The sequence below is a fragment of the Monomorium pharaonis genome, chromosome 7 (genome assembly GCF_013373865.1).
Source record: "Monomorium pharaonis isolate MP-MQ-018 chromosome 7, ASM1337386v2, whole genome shotgun sequence".
Taxonomy (NCBI): Eukaryota; Metazoa; Arthropoda; class Insecta; order Hymenoptera; family Formicidae; genus Monomorium; species Monomorium pharaonis.
The window spans coordinates 10,433,068-10,457,202 of record NC_050473.1 but is presented as its reverse complement, the minus strand read 5'-3'; the positions used below and the strand labels follow the sequence as shown (position 1 = coordinate 10,457,202).

Sequence of the window (24,135 nt, the reverse complement as noted above, 5' to 3'; positions counted from 1 at the left end):
TCATGACTTTCGGCAAATCGGCGGAATCGTAGTATCTTGTGTACAAGACAATATATTTGACTAAAAATCTTAAATAGAAATGTTAGAAGTGTGTTGCACACTTAATGTATAAATTTTATTTTCTATTTTTATTTTATCCAATATTGAATCTTGAATTTAAAACAAAATTGTATATTTAATTATATACAAAATTTAATTTGTTAAGATTAAAAACAATCTTTTTTTAATAATTTCTTAAATTTTGTATTTAAAAGAATGATTTGTTTATCTTTATTCGACTTCACAAATTTTCATAAAAACATATGACTCTTGGAGTATTATTTAAATTTAAATTAAGTAAAATATGTCTTCTGACAAATTTAAGTTTGTGCAAATAAAATATTCAATAAAAATTTTAATTTTTCTTTGTCATTTGACATGCATGTATTTCTAAATTTAGAAATACTATTGACTAACAAAAATTTTAACGTAAGTATATATTTAAAAAAAAAATGTATTTAACAATTCAAAATTGGATAAAAATTGGAGTAAATGTCAGTATGTTTGCCGTAAAGTTTAGTTGTAAGTTTAGTTGTAATAATAAGGCACACGAGGTTTTCTTATGAAAATAAAGTTTCGATGCATGATTCATGATTTTATCAAAAATCCGCCGATTTAATCGTTTCCCCTTTTTTTCAAAAAAATTCCTCAAACAATAAAAATAACAGCGATTTTGCACAGAACTAATTACCGCGTTACTATCTGCAAGTTTTTTATTCCCTCGGGTTTTTTTTTTGTTTTAAACCAAATGATATCTCCCTATACTCTCCCCGATTTTATCACTATAATTATCACTTTCGTTGTTGCCCACACGATAATTCTTTTCGCTGGCACTCTCATTCTTGCCTTCGATCTATCTTCTCTAATTATATCCTTTACATTCTCTACACATCTCTTCGGATCGGCGTGACCACAAATTCTCGCGGGAAAAGAAAAACGCCCTAGGCGCGCGCTCCCTTCCTTTCCTCTTAGAAAAAACATAGAAAAAAGAGTCGTTAAGAGCTAGGACCTACTTAATAGTACTCTTATATTCCTAATAATCTAGTAATCTCCGTCGATGACGGCGGTCCGTTGGCATTACCCTCACGAGACACGTCTCGAGCACTGTGCCGCTTTATAGCCAGTCCCATCCACTTCTTAATCATATTTCTCTCGACCGCCGCCATTTCATCAAGGCCTCGTGAGGCAGTAGTATTATCAATTATCATTCAATAACTATGTATCATCGATCCATATTTATCGATTAACTTTATCGTCTACCATGTCGCCGCTCTCTTTAACTGCTAACGTAACGTCATCATCGTCATCATCGTCGACCACATAACTTTCTCTTCTTCAACGTTATCGTCAACATTGTACTCGTTCCTGTATAATGTGCTTCGCGTCTATCGATTTATCGGATCTTAAAATTCTCTTTCCTCACTCAATACCCGGCGAACGAGTGAATGTTGACACCATCAAACGAAATTGTTTCACTTTCTCACATCCTTTCTCTTTCTCACACTGAGATCTCCTCTTACTATTTCTCTTTCTCTCTCTTTCTATTTTTCTTTTCTGATGCCTTAATCTTTTGTTCGCTTACTATATGATACGCATCAGCGTGCGGCCACTATCGATCGACCGAACGAAGTCTGGGGAGCGAAACATTACCGCCGATGATTTGCAAAACCCACGCGGATACGCGTCGGTTCTAGTAACGTCGGACCGAAAGGATAGATTATTAATAGTTATTGCACTTGGACGGAAGACGAGTCCTTCTGGCCTACGATCTAGCTCCAAATCATGGAGCTGATATCATCCAGGAAGTCAAGTCAAAGTTCTTCTTCCGCTTTTATGCGACATCGTCAAAAAGAAATACACGATATCGTCAAAGAATTATTTAAAATATTCTCTCCTATCGAAATATCGAAATCGTGAAATAGAATTGCAAATTATTCTAATTTGTTGTCATCAATCGCGAAAATCGTATTATGTTTAATTAAAAATGTTTTTATATCAATTGATTAATTAATTCCGAATTTAATTCCGATTATATCAGATTCAGAAATTAGATAATTAGTTTCATGATACGCAATAGCGTTTCTTATGCTCGAAATATTTTATCCCTCTCACAAAAAAAATTCCGAAAGATTCTATACATCCATTAATTTGCACATATTAAAAAAAAAAAATGTCTCATTCCTCTTTCATAATTTATACTAAAAATCGATTATTAAAGAACTTTGTTGAAAATTTAAAACACATTTCCTGGATGCGTATTATTGTCTATAAGGATTCCTCCGTTTGAAATAGAGAGTGCAAGAACTGTAACTTATATTGTCTGTAAAATAAAAAAAAATTCAATACATAAGATATTACGCAACATGGAACATGTAATTTAATGGATTTTATAAATCCAAATTATAAATTCTCTTTAAAAGATCCGGAACGCATCTAGTTTCATTAATTTCAAACAGAATTGCATGCTTTTGAAAAACAAAAAATCTATCAAAAACAGGAAATTTCTCAACTATAATTAAACATTCTTATTAATGTTCAAATGACTTATTTAAATCAAAAATGTATGTATAGTTATTTTAAAAATACTTACATAGGTTTGTTTAAACTCTCGTCTAAAATTATTAATGTTATGTACACTCTGTATTGTGTGTGTGTGAAGTTCATACAAATAATATAAGTTACAGTTCATTTCTATGCGGGGATGTTCTCACACTCTCATGTAATCCGGGAAATTTCGAGGGACGGGGCTTCCCTCGGTGGGGAAGTAAAGCTCCGTCGCTTGATTTGTATGAAGACTTCGTCGTGATTTTTTTTTTTTTTTCAGGATCGATCTCGAGCGCCGTCCGCCGAGAAGCGCGCGATCGCTCGCGCGCCCAACAAGAAAAGGAAAACTAAATCTATCGCTTCGCTCGCGTTCAGCCGTCGCGCATACTTAACTGTATACATGAGTTACGAGTAATAGTAGTAGTAGTAATAATAGTAGTAGTAGTAGCATAGTTTAGCTTGTCTCATAAATATTGTCTACAGTATGGAAAGTCGGGCGGCCGTGGCGCGCGCATTTGGCGTGGCGTAGGAATACGGGACTTGGTGCCAGATAGCGTCCGAGTACGGATACTTGAGTCCGTTCGAATACCCAATATTTGATTATTGTTGTAGATTTCAACGAGCAAAAAAGTCCGTAGCTTTTCCACTATATTGATCACAATGCATCTTCGATTCAGATTAAAGTCAATTTGATAGACTGCCGATTAATTGGTCATACACACAGATGATATAAAGATCAATATAAAAAATCAGTTAATTTAATTTTTTATTAAATAATCAAGTAAGAAATCAAATTTTGACGAAAATTGCTAAGAAATTGATAAGGATACAACTTAAAAAGCTCAATTTTCATTAATTAATAATAAATTCTTTCACAAAACGTCACAAATTAACGTCAATTTTTAATAAATCATTTTAGTCAACAAGGCTTAATGTTATCTATAATCTGCAATTAAGAAAAGATAGACTATATTATCACATGTGTAAAATTTAAAAAAATTAAAAAAAAAATTATTTTTAAATTTATAATTTAATTGAAATATTGTTGACTCTTGAACAAAAAAAAAAAATTACAGTCACCGTTAAAAAAAATTAACGATGCAAATGATTATGCTTTTATCGAACATAACGTAGAATTATTTATTATTAACAGTCATTATGCTGATTTAAGATCGGTACCGTACTCGGTACACGGCCATTTGTCATGCCCGTCGACCCGATCGTGCGCGACCAAAATGTGAGAGAGGAGAAAATAAAGATTCGTGTGTGTGAAAGAATACGCGAGGGGCCTTAACGAGGAGACGCTTAATTAAAAGGAGTTAATCGTACGCTTTACATAATATAAATATATATACTCTTAAATGCATCATATAGGAATCTACGTTTGTGTATCTGGCAGTCTGGCGATCACAATGCTGTAGGAATACCTCGCGGTAGTGTGGGCAAATATATCTATATGTCTGTATATAAATATATATATATATATGTGTGTGTGTAATGTATGTGTATGTGCATGTACGGATGCGTGTGTACATACGCGTATTCGCACCCACGCGCGAGCTGCGTGTAGACATATACGTGTCAAGTATATGGGGGATGCGCTTCTCTGTCTCTCTATCTCTCCTTACTAGGGTATGCGGGTATGTTCGAGTATGTATGTAGGAAGCATAACGAAATGCGGGAGACAATCCGCGCGAATCCGTGCTTAATACTGTGTTTGCTTGTGGTTGCATCGCTGCGAGGAATACAGTGTAAATGGCTGTCTTGCCTGGGCAAGACTATGGAAACTTTCTTCACCGCTTTCAGGCCGTCCGTTTAGACGCGGCGTTCGTTTTCTCTGCAATTTTTAGAATATATTTCCTAGATCTAAAATTAGTAGTATGAGTGACTAATATTATATTAGTAATAATATAAATAAGTTGACTTAATTTATATTATAATATAACATGTAATATATCCGTATATTTTAAAATTTCGACGATATAATTTCATCACGTGGAAATATTCTCCGGAACATAACGAAATGATTAAAGACAAAGAAATCCAATGAATAAATTATTAATAACACTTTCGCGAGAATTTTTTTAAATAACTTATGAAATATATATCTCTGCAATAAATATTTTACACGTATACTCTCTCTATATACCAAAAAATAATTTCGCAATAAGTTTTGTAGTAATTTTACCGTTTCTCCTAATTAAACATAAAATAAACATAAAAATTTAGAATAGATTTTTACTCTAGATATGCCAATAAACTCAATAAAATTATATAAATACCTGCCTGCAAGTTTCATAAATAATAATAAATTTTTAATAGAAAAAAATTTAATCTATCTTTTTAGATATTTTCTATATATATTAAAGAGAATCTCTAATAAATCTCTCTCACTGGGTTAAACGTGTATGTACAGTAACGATGAATGAGCAGATCTGAACGATGAATGAAAAATATAGAAAAGCATTTTACAAGAATTTAATTTTAAATTTCGATGATTTTCAAGACAAGATTTTCAATTTTCGCTCGTTTTTGACCTCAAAAGTCATTTGTATTCACGGTTACTGCACAACACGAAATTTACAGCACAACCGCTAGTCTGGCCTGAAAGAGGTGAAGTTCTGGCTAGTCCTCGAAGACCAGCCTTCGAGGATTCAGGGATGTCTTCTGAGCGACTCTATCGTCGTTGGTACTGACGTGACTCCGTGGCTTGCAGTCATACATTATCCATGTATCGCGCGAGTACTGTACGTATGTATCGGGTCGACGGACATTTGCTGACGTGGCCGCGTTTTCAATCTCTTCGGAATATTCGCTTTCTCTCACCCACTCTCGCATCTCCCTCCATCTCTCTTTCTCTCACTCTCTCTCTCTCTCTCTTTTTTTTTTTATGTCCCCAGTGAGCCACACGCGCACGGCTGCGCCCGTTTAAAAATATGGAACCAGTGTGACCAGAATGGTTGCTATGGAAGAGCTCCGGTTTACCGGACGGTCTCAGTCCGGCCCGGGGTGGGCCTTGGAGAGAAGAAGAAATACGCTGAAGAAAAGTTCTCCCTAAACAATCGCGCCTCGAGCCCGCGTTTGTCACGAGATCGCTTCACTGTCGGATGTCGGATCGAGAATGAAGTGCACCTGAAGAATGGGTGTTCGATCGTTCGTGTTTCATTCCCGTGATTTCGCACATCGAGATCGCGGTTCGAACATTTAAAAAAAAAAAAAAAAAAAAAGAGGGATGTGTGTGAGCGAGCGATCTATCGGGCGCAAACCCGGATGGAGAAATCGTCATAAATGTCGACGGGCTCGGGGAAGTTCCTTGGCCGTACGAAGTGCACCCCGGGCGGGAAATCGACGCGTTTCTCTTGTTTACACGCGGCATATATCTCGTTACGTAAAAATAATAATTAATTAATTAATTAATCAATTATGTTCACATAATAATAAACCTTAAAAAAGGATAAAAAAAATATGAAATCCAAGATCGAGATGAGGAGGTGGGCGACCCCCCTCTCCCGAGAAGCAGAAGTCATCGCCATCAGCTCTAATCAATTATCGTTTCTCATCTCAACGTCATTGTGTACACCAACTTGAAATCCTTCCCGAGTTCCTTCTTCTCGATCCCTCCCACTTTTACTCTCTTCGAAGTCGCGCATGCCGGACGTCGGTCGTGCGCGAGAGAGACGCACTTCTTCCGATCTTCACGTCCTCTTTTCTATCGTTTCTTCCTCTTCGTCTTCCGTCTTGGTCTCCCCCGCGCGCGATCGCGCCCATAAACGACACCGACGACGAGCACTGGACGTCCCACCCTCCCTCCCCCCTCCCCCTCGTAACCTTACACAAGTTCCTGTTTGTAAATCTTCTCTTTGTGCATTCGCTCCATATGCCGCGCGATATGCATCTTCTGCTTCGCTTTGTAGACGCAATGGGGACACTGAAACTGAGGCTCCTTGCCGCACTCCCACTTCTGATGGTTTCTCAGGCTACTCTTCAGCTTGTAGACCCTGCCGCAGGCCGGGCAGTTGAAGCCCTCCGGGTTAGACGAGCCGGAGCCCAGGCCCTTGCCCAAGCCCGCTCCGGATCGCCACATGATCGACGGCACGCTCCATCGCTGCCAGGCCGCTGCCCACTTGAGGCCGGTGATGCTCAGGTCTTCGGCTGGAACACAAGATCCCCGGCTTTATTAGAATGTGTCCCACGCGAACGCACGATCGATTGAGGCGAAATCTTTTATTTGCGTTGCCAAGCGCTCGATTGGGAAACGCAGCCGACAGTACCCGACCGTCGTTCCCCGTTTTCGACTTAAGAATTAGAGCTTAGCGGCTAGGGGTCGGGGCTTTTTGGCTTTAGATGGGTGCCGATGACTCGTTGACTCGGTACCTCGACGTGTCTCTTCAGATCTCTTCACTTCTCTCTCGTGCTCTCTCTCTCTCTCTCGAATCCGCGGGTGGACTCTCGTTCGTGTATATTAAAAAAATAGTTCGGAGAAGACTGGATAGAGATCGAGATTGTGTCATCGGGGAGCGGCGAGGCGTCTCCTCGGCAAGTCCTAGAAAGAAAGCCATTTCGAAGGGAAGCTGCGCTCGAGGATCGCTGGATCCTTGCGAGCCTTGCGGCTCGTCCTCGATTGCAGGTGCATCGATGCAACCGATCACTCGTCAAGGGGATAGAGGAAAGAAATGCGTGTCCTTCGTGTCCCTACTTTCGAGCCCCAAGCAGCTAGTTATGAGCTTCGCATACGAGGAAGGAGCGGTAACTGCATGTTACGAAAGTAACATTCACAGATCCAAGGCAGCTTTTTATAACATTTCAGTTAGAACTTTGAACGGTGCCAGCCGAACGGTGAATGTTTCCTTTCGATGCACAAGCGATGAAAGTTCGATACGTAAGTGGCATTTCTATATACAAGACTCGAGAAGGGTTAGTGCGCATGCTACTCCCCTGATATCGTACAGGTGGAGAAGGCAGGAGAAAAAGATAAGAGATGCCAAGGATATACTCAATTGCTTAAGTAGCTCTCGCAATGATGCTTGAACCAACCGAAGAGATATACTAGCTATAAGATCGATTATTTACAGGAGAGAAATGCTCGTAACTTAGCGACTATAACTATTGGGATTTATCTAATTTTTTCATAATTTGTTCATTCATTTGCTTGAATTCTAATTATTAATATACTTATTTATTCATGATTATTTTAGTGCAAATGCTAATTGTAGCTCTCAATTCAATCGCCATCATAAGATAATCGATTATTATTTCAACTACTTCGCTTGTAACTGAAAATTTACATAAAATAAAAGTTACTTGCGGGAATTATTGTAAATTGCGTTTTCTTGTAAAAATGTTATAATAGATGGTTAAATTTTCATGTCGTCAATTAAGCTAAGGTAAATATTATAAAATACGATATATTGGCGCATTGACTGAAAGCTGCAAGGATAAAATAAGATCATCGAAAACGCATCTATCGATTTTGTAAATGTTACAATTACGAATTAGTTGCTAATAGAATATTGTAGAGCATAACGTTTTTCTATTAATTGCATAAATTTATTATTTGTGAAAATGCTGCCGGTTGACGATAAGATGGATCACGGGTTAATTCGATATGCTCATATAAATTTATTTCCTTCAAACACAGCAAACGTAATAATAGACAGACTTCGAATACGATATTATTTTTCATTTCAAGTTACATAATCAATCAAGTTAATAATAGGCATATTGGTATCAGTCTTAATAATCACTCGTTACAAACCTTAGATTAATGTAAAAAAATACTTATAAACTAACAACTTAAAACTAGTTCCCTATGATAAACTTTATTTTTCGTCTTTTATCTTTTAATTCTTCATTATCTTTCTTTCTTATTCGTTCTTTGTCAAAGAGAAAAACATAGCTTTTTTCGGTGATGCAAGGGAAATCTTTGTTTTAACTGGCACTTGTTACTTTAATCAGTAATTATTTTACGTTAAAGGCACTTTCTTTATAAAGACTTAAAATTAAAAAAAATCACTCCAGATTAATAAATTGATCTATCAAATTGTCAATCAAATCTTATGAGCTAAGAAATAAAACACAGACACACTAAATGCTGAAAAATCATTAGCGACTAAATAATCAATCAAGTACCTTCAAGTATAAAATCATAATATATCTATCAAAATATATTTCCTATACATAAAACTCATTTTAATTTTAATTGCTAACGAGTATATGTGTGTAATAGTAAATCTTCAATGAGTTTATGTATAAGTAAAAAAAATATATAAAGAAATATAGAATATGTATTTCATATGTGTTATACATACATATATATTATCTTGAAAATAAGGCAAGTACCATTATATAATATGTATATATGTATAAGATATTTGTATATAATATGAAATATATCATTCTTATATGTGAGTATATAAATAGATATATGTATACTGATAATGATGTATAAATCTCGGTTTTCGAAAAAGTTTAATACTTAATACTTAATAATATTAATAACGTTAATTGTAAAAAAAACTTATAACTTTGAAAAAAAAAAGAACTATTTACTGTAATACTTAAAGAAAGTGTCCACAAGATTTATTATTTGAGATGAATATAAATTCAACTTCCAACGCTATTGTATATAGAATTATATTATTATATGTAAAATTAGTTTTAATAAAGTTTTTCATTTTTCATCTCAAATGTATGAACAATGTTCATAAAATATGACAATATTTGATTAAATTTTTCGTTTCAAAAATATCTACGTACTGTATTTATTATTAAAGAATTATCTAAAAAATTATCACGGATGTATTAAGCATTTCGTCAAATCTTTCTTTACTGAGAGAACAATTTTTGGATTCTTGTCACGCGATTTTACATTAGAGAGAAATCATCCTTTGCTTCAGTATCAAATCGGCCGAAATCAATCAATCTCTATTTTCGGCAAGTAAGAATCTAGATATTTCTCTACATTCACTTCATCCTGATGCTTGCGACTTATGTGACGTTGCCAGTGTGCTTTACGTTTGCAACGTTGCGGGCAATATGGACATTTAAACTGCGGTTCCTTGCCGCACTCCCAATGCTTGTGGCGTTGTAATGAATCCTTCCTCCTGTACGAACGGCCGCATTTGGCGCAGGCAAATCGACCGAGCGGATTTTTTATGTAGTTCCAAGCTTTCGGTATTTTCAGTTCAGCGAACGGCATCACTGTTTTCTCCTGCATTTGCGCTGGTAGATCCAGGGCTTCTTCCTCTGATAGATCGATCATGCTCCCGTACTCCTTCGTGTTACCTGCAAATGGGAGAAGACATAGCTTTAGATCAGTTCCACTGTCCCACATGAGGCTCCGTGCCACCGAAATCAAACGTGCGACTCGTGCTTGTCCTTGGATAAACCATGAAATATCATTAGAAATCTGTGGGACATATTGTTAGATTAATCGAAAGATAAATCAAATTCGAAGTGTATCTTAAACTAATTACAACTTCGAAAAAATTTTTATAGCCCTACGATATTTTGCAATTGCAGAAAATTTTGAATCTTGTTAATCTTTAGAAGGCCGGGAAATCACTATAGTAGTTTCAACAACGAAAAAGGAACAAAAATTAAAAAAACAAGGAGCTACAAAGACTTTCTACGTCCACGTCATTAGAGGGATTTAAAACAAGGATAAAAATGAACAGGAAATAAATCTTAAATTAATTATAAATATTTCATTAATTTCAATAATTCAAAAATAATGTAATGTAGTATTTTATCAAAAGAAGGATAAAAAAAACTTGTGATTTATACAAAACAAATATACAAAATAAATATACAAACAAAAGGATTTTTGTTTTTAGCATAATAATAATAAAAAATCGTAGAAATTTTGTACATTTTTTTCGTGATAACCACACAAAACCAATTCACTTTTATTTAATTACTTACATAACCAAGATATAACAGTAATTAATGTTCGCTTTAATTCGTCAAGTTTTATGTTATTATAAATGCTTAAGAAAAGGAGATTAGGAGAATTATTATCGCAAATATATTTACATCTCAAATATAAACTTCATCAGAGTGTCTAAAAATTTGTTATATCTTCAAAACACAAAAATAATACAGTAATTAATAAAAAATAACATATAGTTAGAAATATAGATTAGTGAGAGATTTAAACCATTAATCTCGTGCTTCAAAATTCACTTCAGAACCGTTTATTTCTTGTTACATATTTCCGGATGTGATTTATCGATGTGTCGAAAAATATTCCGTTTACGATGAGCACGATAGCTGCACAAAGAGTATTGAAACACCTTCGTCTTGCCGTATTTCACGATGATCATCTTGCGACCAAGCTGCTCACCTAAAAAAAACAAACATAGATGAACTACTGTTCGATATTGTTATGTTTTTTTTTAAGGATAAATAATCCTTTTTTAAAAAGTGCATGTAACATCGATACTCACATATATCGAATATTGAAGTTTATTGTTGCCTCTTTTCCGCGATACCGATTGGTTCTCTCGCTGCGCTTACTTCTTGTTGCAAGAGTAGCTGTCATTGCAATTGAATTTTGACAACTGTCAAAATTGTATAGATATTATCTATACAATTATCGTTGTAATTTATTTTTAAAAGGTAAAAAGTTAAGTAGTGCGCACGAAGCGCGCATCTGTGTGATGTCTAGTATTATAAAAATTAAAACAAATAGATTACTACGAGAAGTTTACTTGCCTTCATATACTCTCCGTGAATGACTAAAATGACATGGTTCTGAACTGAAAGTTTCGATGAAGAAGTGACACAAAATAAATAATATAAGCAATAATAAAATTTCATAAATAAAAGATGACGTTTGTTCATAAAAAATTTCGTTTGAATTTAGATTTTTTCTTGTTATATCTTTGCGGAAACAGGTCAGAATGGAAAGAGAAAATAAAGTAAGAAATTACGAAAACAAGACCTAGTCTTTATTTCGAACATACAATAGGATAGATAGAATTGTACACGAGAAAGCGTATGCGATCATGTGTGAAGTGTGTCATATGTTTTGTGTACGAATCCTCAGTTGACGTATCGATAATGCACCTGCATGTGTCTACGAAGATTGCTTTTCCTGCGAGACCTGTAGTTGCAGAAAGTGCAGAGGAAGTTAGGTTCTTTTCTACATTCCATATGCCGATGAAACCTTAATGAAGCCCAACTCCTGTAAATCTTGCCGCAGGCCTCGCAATTGTACTTTGCGAATGAGGAAGGACCCAAGTTGCCTCTGCGATAATAATCTGCGGAAATACACGAAAAACAAAATATTATGTTAATAAATGGATAACGGTGTGCTGATCGTATCATTTATAAAGAATTGCTTTTACTCGCAAATTTCATGCTTATATCAATTCTTTATTTCGCTAAGTAATCATAATATTACAAAAATTACAGTTATTTAATCTATTATAAATGACATATAGTTATGAGATATATTCAGATCGTGTACTCTCAAAATATATAATACTTATGTAGAAAAACCCAAAGTTTGCAAGAAATTAATATAATTAAAATTAAACTTTACATACGCGTATTATTAAGGTATCAAAATAATTTTATTATCACATTAAGTTCGTTAATATAATAACAGATTAAAGATAACAAAAAAAAAATTGCAAATTAATTCAGAAAATTATATTAATCTCCAGTTAACGGTTATTATATATAATACATTGTTGTACTCAAATTAGCTCAATTATTATCCATACATTTATTCAATTCTTATTTTTAACATAAAAAAAGACCGCCACCTTATAATCCAGCTTTTCACTAAAATAAAAATTATAAAATGCAATAAAAAAACAGAGCCGTTAGAAATAAAAACAAATGACAAAAAAACAAGATATAATGGAAATGGAAATCTGTTATTCCTGTTCTCATATGACAGATAAATGCGGTTGTAATTTCATAAAAGTTTCAATTGCTTCTAATGCTAATTCTTCTTTCACTTTCTGATCTTTTCGCTTCCATAAATACCAATTGGATGCGAAACTTCTGAATGTAGCTTTAATTATGTTTTCTTCTGCTTCACACTTGTTCTTAAGTGCCAGCGTAAGAAGTGTCTCCACAGCTCGTTCTTCCTTGTGGTCCTATAGTAACATTTATTATAGCTGCATTCATACACACGTATTATTGCGTCTTCTACTTCATGTCCAGCACATTTCGTTTTAATCGCCACGTCCGATGTAGTGTAACTCAAGTAATAATGCACTGAAAAAAACGTGAAGATTGTTACGAACTGACAAATTAACTGCTAACAACATCAGCAATGTGAACAGCACAAAAATCAAACAGACATTTCACAAAAATAAGATCATAAAATTACAATAAACAATTAATAGTAATTACACATTTCTAACTTTTTTATTTGATTTCTTGCATATTTTCAGCGTTTATAATTAAAGATTTAATTATATAAATTTCGTAAACATATTGGCTTGTTTAAAATTATTTTAGTACATGTCAGTAGTACTACATATTGTACAAAAAAATTTTCAATAAAAATCAAATAAAATGCACAAAAAAACTCTTTAATGATAAATACAATTTATGTTAAAAAAATGCTTAAAAAAATTTAAAAAATTTGTTTACATATAATAATACATTTTTTACATACAATAATTCAACGAGAAATATAGATATTTTGTTAAAAAACAAAGACTTTTTGTTCATTATACATTAAAAATTTGCACAAACTCCTTTTTAACATTTTTCTATTCATATAAGAGCACAGAAATTAACGCATCAAAATCAGATACCAAAAAAAAAAAAATTAAAAAACATTTATTGCGTTGAAATTAATTACAACTAAATTATCATCTTACATTGATTCGGATTGATACGTGTGCTATATTTGAAATTGGATTTTGTAGTAAACATTCCATAATTCTGCATCGCGCTTGCTTCAAATATATCCTAAGTAATTTTGGGGGTAAATTATTAAAAATTGCAATTTATTAAAAAAGAATTATATTTGGAGGAAAAAGAGGATACTTGACTAATCTAGCCTTTGTGTGCGTAGCATATTATTTTTGAAGACTGGTCTACTACAAAATTCCATAAGTGCAGAAAAACAGAATAGAATTCCAATTCTCGATTTATTTGGCATTCAAAATATCGCCAATAAATACAATTAATTAACATTATTTTACAATTAACAAAGCAAGTATTAACTTTTCTAGGAACCATTTTATGTACTATTATTTGGTATTCACTGTAATAATTTGTATCACTATCTCATTATTTATATAAGGAAAGAAGCATTAAAATTAATATTTCTAAGTTAATACACTTATATTCTAGATTTATATTCTAAATTTAAAAGAGACTGTAAATATTATCAATACAGAAATAAAAAGAGAAAATTCAAGAGATCCGAGTAACTACTTTGAAATGGCGCATCCAGAGATAATTTATAACTATTATTTAGCATAACATTTTCTAATTTTCTAGAAAAATGAAATTTAAAAGTTATTATATTGATTGTTTATATCTCGAATTATTTACATGTAATAATTAACGTGTTAATTTTATATCTCTGCTATGTTTTGAATTCGATACTGTTTAGCGATACTAAGATTTCTGCCATCTCGCCGCGACTGCTTTTTTGCAAGCCTCCATCGTTTTTGTCAAGCGGAGTTCTCCTGGTTCTCTGTGAACGAGATGTCAAACACGTGAACGTTGTAATGCCTCAGTAGACTGTGTTTGTGCTTGAACTTGGCATGGCATATCATACATCCGAATTGCGCCTCCTTGCCACACTCGAATTTCTTGTGACGCTGCAAGGAGATGATCCTTCGGTACTGCCTGTCGCAGGTGTCGCACGGATACATCTGGACGGCGGTGCAGTGCTGGATTGCTGAAAGCATAAATATTCATTGGTTAGATCGATGTCGATTAAAACGCTGATTGCCACTTGAAAAAGGTAGTCATACGCAGAGACAACGTTTACTTGGAGACAAAGTTTACTTGGTGCTTAACATTTTGTGACGACAAAGTGTTTCCTATATCTTTTAATATTGAGTAATGTGAAATATTTTGATGGTACTTGTAAGAAAATATTTTATTTAGCAATATAAGATAGAACGAATAATAAGATTTGCATAAAGAATCTTTTTATTAGAAACTTATTTTTAACAGTTAATTTTAATTTTTATAAATTCTATAAAATTTTCATACGCTTTAACAACAAAATCGGAAAAGTTTTTAACATTTTGATTTCTAACGTAATTGAAAAACTTTGTTTCAAATCGTATAATAAAGTTACAATATCAAAGATCTTGCTAACAAGTAATATATAAAATGTATAAAGAATGAGAGGTATGGCTCGGGTGAAAGAAATAAACAACTTGATTTTAAAAAATAACCCGGAATAAAGAATATTTTTTTATTAATAATATTAATAATAATAATAGTTATAATAATTAATATAAAAGATACCATTATAATAGACATTCTTCCGCTTAATAAACCTTCCAAATAAAAAGAGAAGAGAAAAAGAGAAAATAAAACTAAAAATATGGAATTAAATATTAGAAATACCGAGGTGCAACGAAGGGGGAAGGCATTGCGATATTGGTTTAAATCGCCCCCTTTCTGCCCGATACACTTAAAAACCTTAAAAGAGAGACGGAAAAGTTGGCGAGAAAACGTATAAAACGTGTACTTAAATATTAAGCGATAAAGATTCGGTAACAAGAGTCTCGGAAATAACGAGGTCGATCTCGGCCGATCGACTCCGCGGTGACGGACAAAACTCCGCCGAAATCGGATCGGCAAATCCATGATGAAGATCATGGTTAAGAGCTATGGGTAGAGATGTACAACGAGTATACCCCGCATCATCTCGCAGGCAGGCAGGTAAGGACGCGAGCGAGTTCGCAAATACTGATATCAAAAATACTGACGTGCAACCCGTGGCCGGACGCGCGTCGACTCTCGACGTTACTTTCGTTCTCTTTCTTAGCATCTCTCTTTCTCTCAAAGTATCTGTTTACATGTACCCGAAAATTATTGCCATTTCTCTCGACATCTGCGGATTGTCCCGGGATTAATCCGGAAGAAATCCTCACTTGATGAAGATTTGCTTTGGACAATTTTCGTCCCCGGTGAACATTCGTGTTCCGAATTGTGTCTCGATATTATTAAATTAAAAGGTAAATCACCTGAAGGAAGCATTAGATTTTATTTGCCGGATCTAAAAACTGAATCACGTAGGAAACAATAGACTTTAGTTCTCGAAGTGGCTCGATAAAAAAATTAACAAATATTTCGAGACGAGAAACTTTGATTTTGAAGCACGTCGAAGAACTCGCAGATGAAAGAAATCGCAATAGTGAACATCCTATATACATATTTCTATATATTTATAAGTGTATAAACGTGTATAAAAATGGAAGAGACATTTATATGTATAAATCTATGAGTATGATCCCGCGTGGCGCGACTGGCAGGTTGATCCCGTCGATCCCGGACTGGAAAGTTGTGTGAATTAAATATTACGTTAAATAAGTAAAAATACTAAGGAAAGTAGTGCAAGTGATACGTAAACATTGGAAATCATTGTCGAGTATAGAGAATGTATATTAAATAAGAGGCACACGGACAACAATCCTTAGGATCGCAAAAAAACCAACCCGTTCGCGCGATCGAGCTCTTTGCAAGCTGCGCCTGTAAATTCGCATAAACAGTACAAGAGTGATCTCTAACATTATTGAAATGCGTCGATCATATTGTCCGATATCGAAGTCGATTGTGATTAGCTGATTACTAATCCTTTCTTTACGCTGTCCACAGTTGGAAGGCGAACAAACGCGACTAAACAAATCGCTTCGACATCGCGAACATTCCCAATTTTTCGCGCATTCGTCGAAGCTGTTCGTTCAGTGTTCATTCGCGCTTGTCTGCTTAGCCTGGACACGCGCGAAGCGATTGCGAGATGCGAATCTTTGTACTTTATCGGATACGTAACGTAAAAATCTTTCTGTCGCGTTTACTGAATTATTACTCCTTTAAATTATACAAATATATTATGTAAAGATGTTTTGGTAGAATATTGAATCTATCTTTCTAATCTATCGCCAACACGCCATCCTACTAAAAATGTTAACAATATGGTCAACGAATTAACAGTAGTTCCTCTGCTATGTAAGATACATGTGCGAAAAATTGAATCCCACGTCCAGGTATTCGCGGTCATGGACGAATTGTCTGGAAATTACAGATAGTTATTGTCCATCATAAGCGCCTAAATCCTCTCAGGTAACCGATGTTCTGAAGATAGTTTCGCAAACACCACCATGCAGTAAACGAATGCGCGAGTTTGGTTTGCATCTCTATTTGTCGATTTCTCGTCGAAGGCACTTCAGAAAGTCTCTATTTATCTTTAAAAACAAAAAAGTATGTATAACATTAACCATAAAATTAAGAATGTGCGACAGATGAGAAACAAGGCAAAAGTCTTAAATTTTTTTTCGGTGCTTAACACGAAAGAGACATTATCGAGTAAAATCCTAAAGTTATCATTTAGGCGGTAATATGAGCTGCATGTCCCGTAGTATGCAAAAGTACTAACAAGACGCGTTATATTTGATCGGTAATCTTAAAGATCTAAGCTTCACCGAGATTATCGGATCGTTTTTGGTTATATGTACTCTCTAAATTACAATCAGTGAAAAATCAATGAAATCGGTGAAGATGCACCGATTTTCAGTAATATACTTATAACTTGTCAATCGATGAAATAAATACACTGATCTTTCAGTGATTATACACTACTTCTAAAGTGAAAGTCACTAAAAGACAGGACATTATTACAGTTATAAGTATCACTGTTAATCATTGATAATACATTGAATCCAATTTAGAGAGTATACCTTTAATATTACATGATTTTTTATGATTTTATTTTTTCAAGTTTCATCGTATTCCATACATTTTATGTGGAATGCGTTAAATAAAATAGCGAAAGACTGTTGAAATTCATATTTAAAAAAGCTTCCGATTTATAAAAATATTCTTTGTACTTTCTTGTGTATGTAAAAGAAAAAATAAAAAGGTAAATTTTAAAAAATTAAGACTAAAGTCTGAATTTGAGCTATATGTAAATTCGCTAATATTATTGGAATGTACTCGCGGTCTTTGAGAAACATATCTCGGAATGCCTTAATCGTGCGATTTCTTTGGTGGCATTAGTCATACCGTGCAAAATGATAATATATAAACCTGATATCCTTACTTAATTTTTAAGATTAGCGCAAAGAAATATGCAGTCTGTATAATATAATAAGTTTTCTTAAGAATAAATAGTGTACATATAATTATATATATAAAATTTTATAATACAAAAAAAAAACAAATAAATCTATTATTCTTTAAGAAAAAACTAAGAGCTGATTTAGTTTTTTCTATTTTTAGTTCTATTATATAACTTTTTAAAAATTTAAGAATAATTTTTTTACAAGCAGGTACAATTATTCTTAAGAAAACATATATGATACATAGTGTATACTACATCTTCGCACGAATCTTAGTAAATAGGTGAGAATATTAATACTTTTTTCCCTCGCACTGTAAGTCTTATACAAATCAACTGCGACAATACTATAGACGTAGCGATAGATTCTAGATGACAAATTATTTACGTCGTGCACAATAAAAGTGTGATCACGTGAACTTACAAATTAAAGCAGCAGAGTTACGCGAGCTATTAACTACAATTTACCACCAATCCCCAACAAGTAAAATTAAACCAATAATGCTCTTCTAAGTTCCTTAAGTAACCCAATATCTTACAAATAAATTGAACCGCTTTGGCCCGTAATCTCGCAACGCATATCTCTGAGTACAACTGTCCATTTCTTATCTTATAAAAAAGTTTACAAAAGTTAAGATTCAAAATTGGACGGTCATTTTACCGCAGCATTAAATAATAATGAGATTACGGGTATTTATAAACATAAAATGTAAGTAAATTTCGAATCCACGTAAAAGACGAATGCGAGGTATATAAATAAAAAACCGTTAAGCCTTCTGATAATTTGAGGTGTGATTTTAAAAACGTGTAATATTAAAAAAAAATTAATATTTCAAAAAATACATTTCTTTGAGTTTTGCAAAATTTTTCAGTTTTTCCACGAGGCTTATTAATTGATTTGTACCTATTTGTGCAAATATTAGAAAACACATGTATGTCTCAATCTCTCATTTTATACTATCTTTAAATATTAGCAGATCTATAATACAACCCAGTATTTTATAATATTCTGTAAAAGAAAAAAAGTGAACATTTTTACATTGAATTGGAGTTAATATGTAATGTAAGCTTTTAAACTTTAACCATTTAAACGCGTGGCTGATATCACACGATTAAGAGTCCAATCGTTGGATATTAAAATAAAAATAAAAAGAAAGGAAACATTAAAAATCATTAATTAAACTATATATTACTTCAAAATAAGTCACAAAAAAGTGACTGGAATGTGCCGAATGCGATATTCATTTCATTACACAGAGTAATTAAAAACGTTCCAGTATCATGTCCTTTCTCAAAATCAAAAGGCAAAATAAATATGTAAATTAAATACAGAATTAACCTCAGAATTAATTACAGTCAGAAGTTTAATTTTGCAACCCATTCAGTTGATAATCTTTAAATCGCAATATCATCTATCATATCGGAATTAGAATCAACTCAAAGAGAGTCAAAGAGAAAAGTTCGAAGAAGTTCTCAAGATCCCCCGAAGCTTAGACCTCGCACATTTGTTCAACGCTCAGGAAATCCTTCCCTCTTACTCCCCTCCCCCTCCCCAGCGACAAGGGCTCTTAAGCCGAGGAGCCCTCGTCGTAACCCATCTTTTGATGATGCCGTTTAAAGTGCACGGTCAGATTTCCGCGCTGCCGCGCTTTGTACGGGCACTCCGGGCACTGGAAGGCCGGCGGTTTGCCGCCGCACTCGACCATCTCGTGGCGGCGCATCGTGCTCTTCCAGCGGTAGCCCTTGCCGCAGAAACGGCAGCGGAACTTCCGCTGCTGCTCGTGCGACACGCCGGACATAAGGACGACGCTGAGATCGTGCGGCTGCGGCAGCACCTCGAACGAATCAGGGAATACGACCTCGCGGGCGGACCGCGCGGTACGACCGCTGCTGTTGTCGCCACCGCCACCACTGCTGTCGTCGTAGTTGTCGTTGCCGCCGGGAAAGTTGCTGTTGCTGGCACGTCGGTTCGCCATGGCGATGTTGGCACGCGTCATCATCGTCGGCGCGGACGCACCGCGGCATCCCTTCTTCGTCGACGACTGTTGCGGCGGCTGCTGCTGCTGCTTTAGGTCGGAACGTAGCAGGGACAGTAGTGCGCCCATGCCTGCAACAGGGACACCCAGCGCCGGCGGGGGCGCGAAGGTGGTAAGGATATTAAATTTTTGTGAAAAGATACAGGTAGCTTGCTGGCACGCTCGCTCGCTTGAGGTCTCGCACACGGTCACACGGCGGTATCGGGAGAAATGTGGCTTCGCCCGACGCTTCCGTGGACTTCCGCCGATTCCGCGTGTTGAGTTCGCCGTTATTATCGTCGTTCGTATTTCCGTTCGAGATCATGCTTGTAACGATGTAGCAAAGTTATTTCGCTATCCCGTCAAGATTATTAGATTTCTTTTGTTAAATGGACTTGGAAAAAATGCACATTTGCATGGCATGGGCAAAAACACTTCTTTTCGACAGTTAATTTTGAACTGTTAGTTTCTCCTAGTAAAATAGCTTTGCCACGAGGTAAACATGATCTAACTCGAAAACCGTAAAAATGAATAGTGATCATGAATAACAATTTCACTGGACGACGACAAAAACGCACGAAAGGGATTGGAAAGGACAAAGGAAGAAGACAGGAATGGAAAGAGGGAAAGTAAAGATGTTTCTTCATGAGATGTGTTTGTTGTATGCGATTGGCAGAAATCAGTGAGATTAAACCCGTAACCAACCCAACACACAATGTATCAGCCAATAGCCCGAAGATAAGTGCGCCCAGGATCAAATTTCGCCAAGGATACGTGGCTGTGTGAAGAGGCGTGAGATAAACTGCGTGAGGTGGGAACGATGGATAAGAGGGGGCTACAAAGTTACAATTCAATTTATGAAGGCTGTTCTTTTACGACACGGAAACATATGTATATGTAATTTACAAGCCATTCACGAGACGGACGTGATATTTATCAAATTAATAATAGATTTCTTTCGGATATACTTTCGTGAATTACGTATAGCCCCTTCTTATGTTCCAACCTTTCCACCTCGAATGAGAAGACACCAGATTCCAACCCTCCAAACAAGATACCCAAAAACAAGATGCGACGACGTAGAACGATCTCGCGTCAAACCACCAAGTCCAGATCGAAAGAAGAAACGATTGCTTTTTTGATATATATACTCGAAGATTTATACAATACAATGCGGTTTATAGTGTGTTCATACACGTATATATACATGCATATTTATAAGAAAAATATATGTCGGCAACTCTATGTACATATTTATTTTATTTTGGAGTATCCATGAAGGCGAAACGTGAAATGACAAATTGATGAAAATATAATTATTTATTTAATTTGGTTGCATCGACCAAGCAAACGCAACTGAATCCCGATCTGTCAACGCTTGACAAACGGATATTAGAAAAAGAAGAACTAGTAATATCACATATCTCTCTCTCTCTCGCCCTTTCTCTCTCTCTCTCTCTTTCTCTCTAGCTCGTTCAAATCCCGTAAACAAAGAGCATAATGCTTGAGCAGGTTTCTCTTCGTTAACAGTCACACTTTACATATCAGGAATATTAACTGATTATTCCTGCTGTAGTCGTATTGCATGTGGCAAGTCAGCTTTTAGCCTGGTAACTGCGTGCTTCGCTGTGCATGCGAGGAAAGAGCTTCTTGAAAATAATGGACCCGGCAGCTTGATCTGAAACAGAGAGTCACAGATGGCATTTTAGTGTTTGTTCTGGTAATCTGCGAATGACGGTCGTGGGTAAAGTGTAGTAGTCTTCAGTTAGTCGAGTTTCCAACGGTTGACTCCTGCTGAATCCAAAAATTTAAGGTAGATCGTAGAAGAGGAGATCTACATGTAACTATTACGTCGTACTATAATTTGTCAATCATTAGGATCCAGGCTATGCCTGGATTAATATAAAACTATTGTATCGCAATGATAACGTTTTATCAGACGAAGAATAGGGCAAAGAATAGAAGAATTAAACAACATATAATAAGTAGCACACTTTCGAATTAACATCATTAAAATTAAATAATAAATATAAATTAGCAATTAATAAAAATTAAGAACATTCTTTTTATACATGTAGAATATATTCTAAACATGAATATACTCTATATCCACGAACATAATTCTTAATATATTTTTATTAAAAAATTATTTCTTCGTGATATGTTAATAAAACCTGCGGAGAAAAAATTAAAACAATAATAAAAATATCGTTTCAATGCATTTATCTTATCCGCTCATATATACCATAGACGAAAAATAAGGTGCAACAGCAATATAATTGTACGACAATAAAATAAGATTTATTTTTATAAAAAATATTCCAAATACAACAATATATTTGTGCCATCAGAAGTTGATGGCGATTGTAAACTCAGTCAGTCTATTCAATTCTTGGTGTTATACAACATCTTGTACTGGATCTGCCGAATAAATTCACCGTTACCAGAATTGAGAAGAATCGGCCAGCATTCTGGGCTCTCGCGTACATGCCTGTGTAGCGACTTCTTCCATTTGTATGTCTTCGAGCAGGCCAGACAGGTATTGAACTCTGCAAAAGAAAGCAATACGTAGGTTCGTCAGTGACTTCGATCAGAACACGTGAGGAACATCAATGTCTTTCGGATAAACGTGAATGGAACAAATCTCGGCTCGGTTCCTGATTTTCATCGCACCGTGCCTCTCGTGTACATAACTTGATCTCTTTTGTTCGACCAACAAATTGATAATTTTACATCGTAGAGCTAGGAAACACAAACACAAATAATCAAATGAACACAAATGAATACAGATTTGGAATGTCGTTTGAATATTTAAAACTTCAGTTTTAGTAACACACACCGCGGAATTATACAAATTTAATTAAATCTTTTTTTACAGCCGTCATTCTGCAAGGAAATAAATTAATCTTTTTTCTATATTAAAAGTATATTGGATTATATTAGGCATGATGAACAGCTCAACTCATAGAAACAAGATAATAACAAATCTATGATCAATAGGTTCATAATAATACTAAGTAATTTGTTACAATTATGTATAATTCCGCTCTTAGTGTTGTTAAAAATATTCTAATAGAAAAACTTACTCTCTTATGTTCAACTTTTTAATTTGGCAATTAATACAACATGTATGCTTGACATTTCTCCACAATGAAATACAACAATATAAGAAAGGCATTGTCTCTCGCAAAAATAACAGTTAGCTTTTGGTTTCTTTCTCAAAAAAATAAAGATTTCGTAAATCAAAACTACAGTTAAAGAGTTCATTTCTTTTTACAAACCATTTGGCACTTGAGTTAAAAGTGTGAAACAAAATTAAATATTTCAAAACTTAAAAATAATGGTGCGTATCGGTTTTGTACATGTTTTAGAGTCTATTTATTTACAAAGGCATTCGTGATATCGTTGCAATATGTGCGCAATCACGTAGAAATTTACACTATTTTACAACCCGTGTCTTACGAGAGCTAAAGGGTCGATATAAAATACGCTCGAAATACACACGTAACTTTGTAAAATTACCAGTGTTTTAAATTGTATAACGGTTGGCAGAATTACTGATCATAAAAAAATGTTATCAATCTCATATATTTAGAATGCAGTTTTGTCCCCGCTTTGTCGTCGTCCCATTGTATCACCATCACCCCCAACGACCATTTTCAGTGCTCTCAGACCTGCTCAAAGCCGTGCTTCGTTCGCATATGTTTTAACAGGTTGCAATGTAACTTCGATCTCTTTGGACAATATAGACATTGATATTTCGGCGCTTTCCCGCATTCTTCCCTCATGTGTCTCGTCAATGAACTGTAATACACGTACATATTTCCGCATTTCTTGCAGGTGTGCATGTTGGTCTGATCGCCAGGAAGATAGTCTGCAAAGAAAAATTACACGTCCGGATTAATACAAATCGTTAGGTTGACTGTTCATTTCGATGGTCGCTGATATTCGCCAGGATACTACTCTTTCCTCAGTTATCTTTACGAATTTATAAAAGAATAAATTAATTGCATTTTTCACGATCATATTCTTATCACAATTTATTATTAAAAATAAATACTCTTTGTAAAATATTGCGTAAAAAACAAAGTTTAAGCACTTAAATTTTCACCAACGCTAGTTGCAAGTATAAATGCAAAAATTATAATTAAATTATAAACAAAAAACATATACTACCTTGATATTCTTATTCTAATCTATTTTAGAATTTACCCGTTTCAATTTTGTTCAAAATTACTACAAATAACATGATGTTAAAGT

The 24,135-nt window shown here is 34.7% G+C and overlaps 2 protein-coding genes across 3 annotated transcripts; both read right to left on the bottom strand.

Annotated features, from left to right (window-relative positions):
• Positions 1-6,412: 6,412 nt before the first annotated feature.
• Positions 6,413-14,438, bottom strand: LOC118646534 (zinc finger protein 99-like). The gene is made up of 4 exons (XM_036289610.1): positions 14,342-14,438; positions 11,653-11,846; positions 9,598-9,991; positions 6,413-6,735 (listed from the first exon to the last, which is right to left on the bottom strand). The coding sequence occupies exons 1-4, from the start codon at positions 14,436-14,438 to the stop codon at positions 6,413-6,415; spliced, it is 1,008 nt and encodes a 335-aa protein (XP_036145503.1).
• LOC118646583 (longitudinals lacking protein, isoforms F/I/K/T-like) lies at positions 13,642-23,755 on the bottom strand. 2 transcript variants are annotated; one of them, XM_036289776.1, is made up of 2 exons: positions 23,695-23,755; positions 13,642-22,424 (listed from the first exon to the last, which is right to left on the bottom strand). In XM_036289776.1, the coding sequence occupies exon 2, from the start codon at positions 19,963-19,965 to the stop codon at positions 19,429-19,431; it is 537 nt and encodes a 178-aa protein (XP_036145669.1). In that variant the 5' UTR covers positions 19,966-22,424; positions 23,695-23,755; the 3' UTR covers positions 13,642-19,428. The 2 variants fall into 2 exon arrangements, with proteins under 2 accessions (XP_036145669.1, XP_036145668.1); XM_036289775.1 differs by having other exon boundaries at positions 23,398-23,749.
• Between the last annotated feature and the right edge of the window lie 380 nt (positions 23,756-24,135).

Coding starts and splice junctions, on each gene's coding strand:
- LOC118646534 (XM_036289610.1), bottom strand. CDS start 14,438: ATGTATCCGTGCGACACCTGCGACAGGCAGTACCGAAGGATCATCTCC. Junction 9,992..11,652: donor ATCTTCGTAGACACATGCAG/GTGCATTATCGA, acceptor TATGTCCCACAG/ATTTCTAATGATATTTCATG. Junction 6,736..9,597: donor TTGCCCGCAACGTTGCAAAC/GTAAAGCACACT, acceptor CTTGTGTTCCAG/CCGAAGACCTGAGCATCACC.
- LOC118646583 (XM_036289776.1), bottom strand. CDS start 19,965: ATGGGCGCACTACTGTCCCTGCTACGTTCCGACCTAAAGCAGCAGCAG.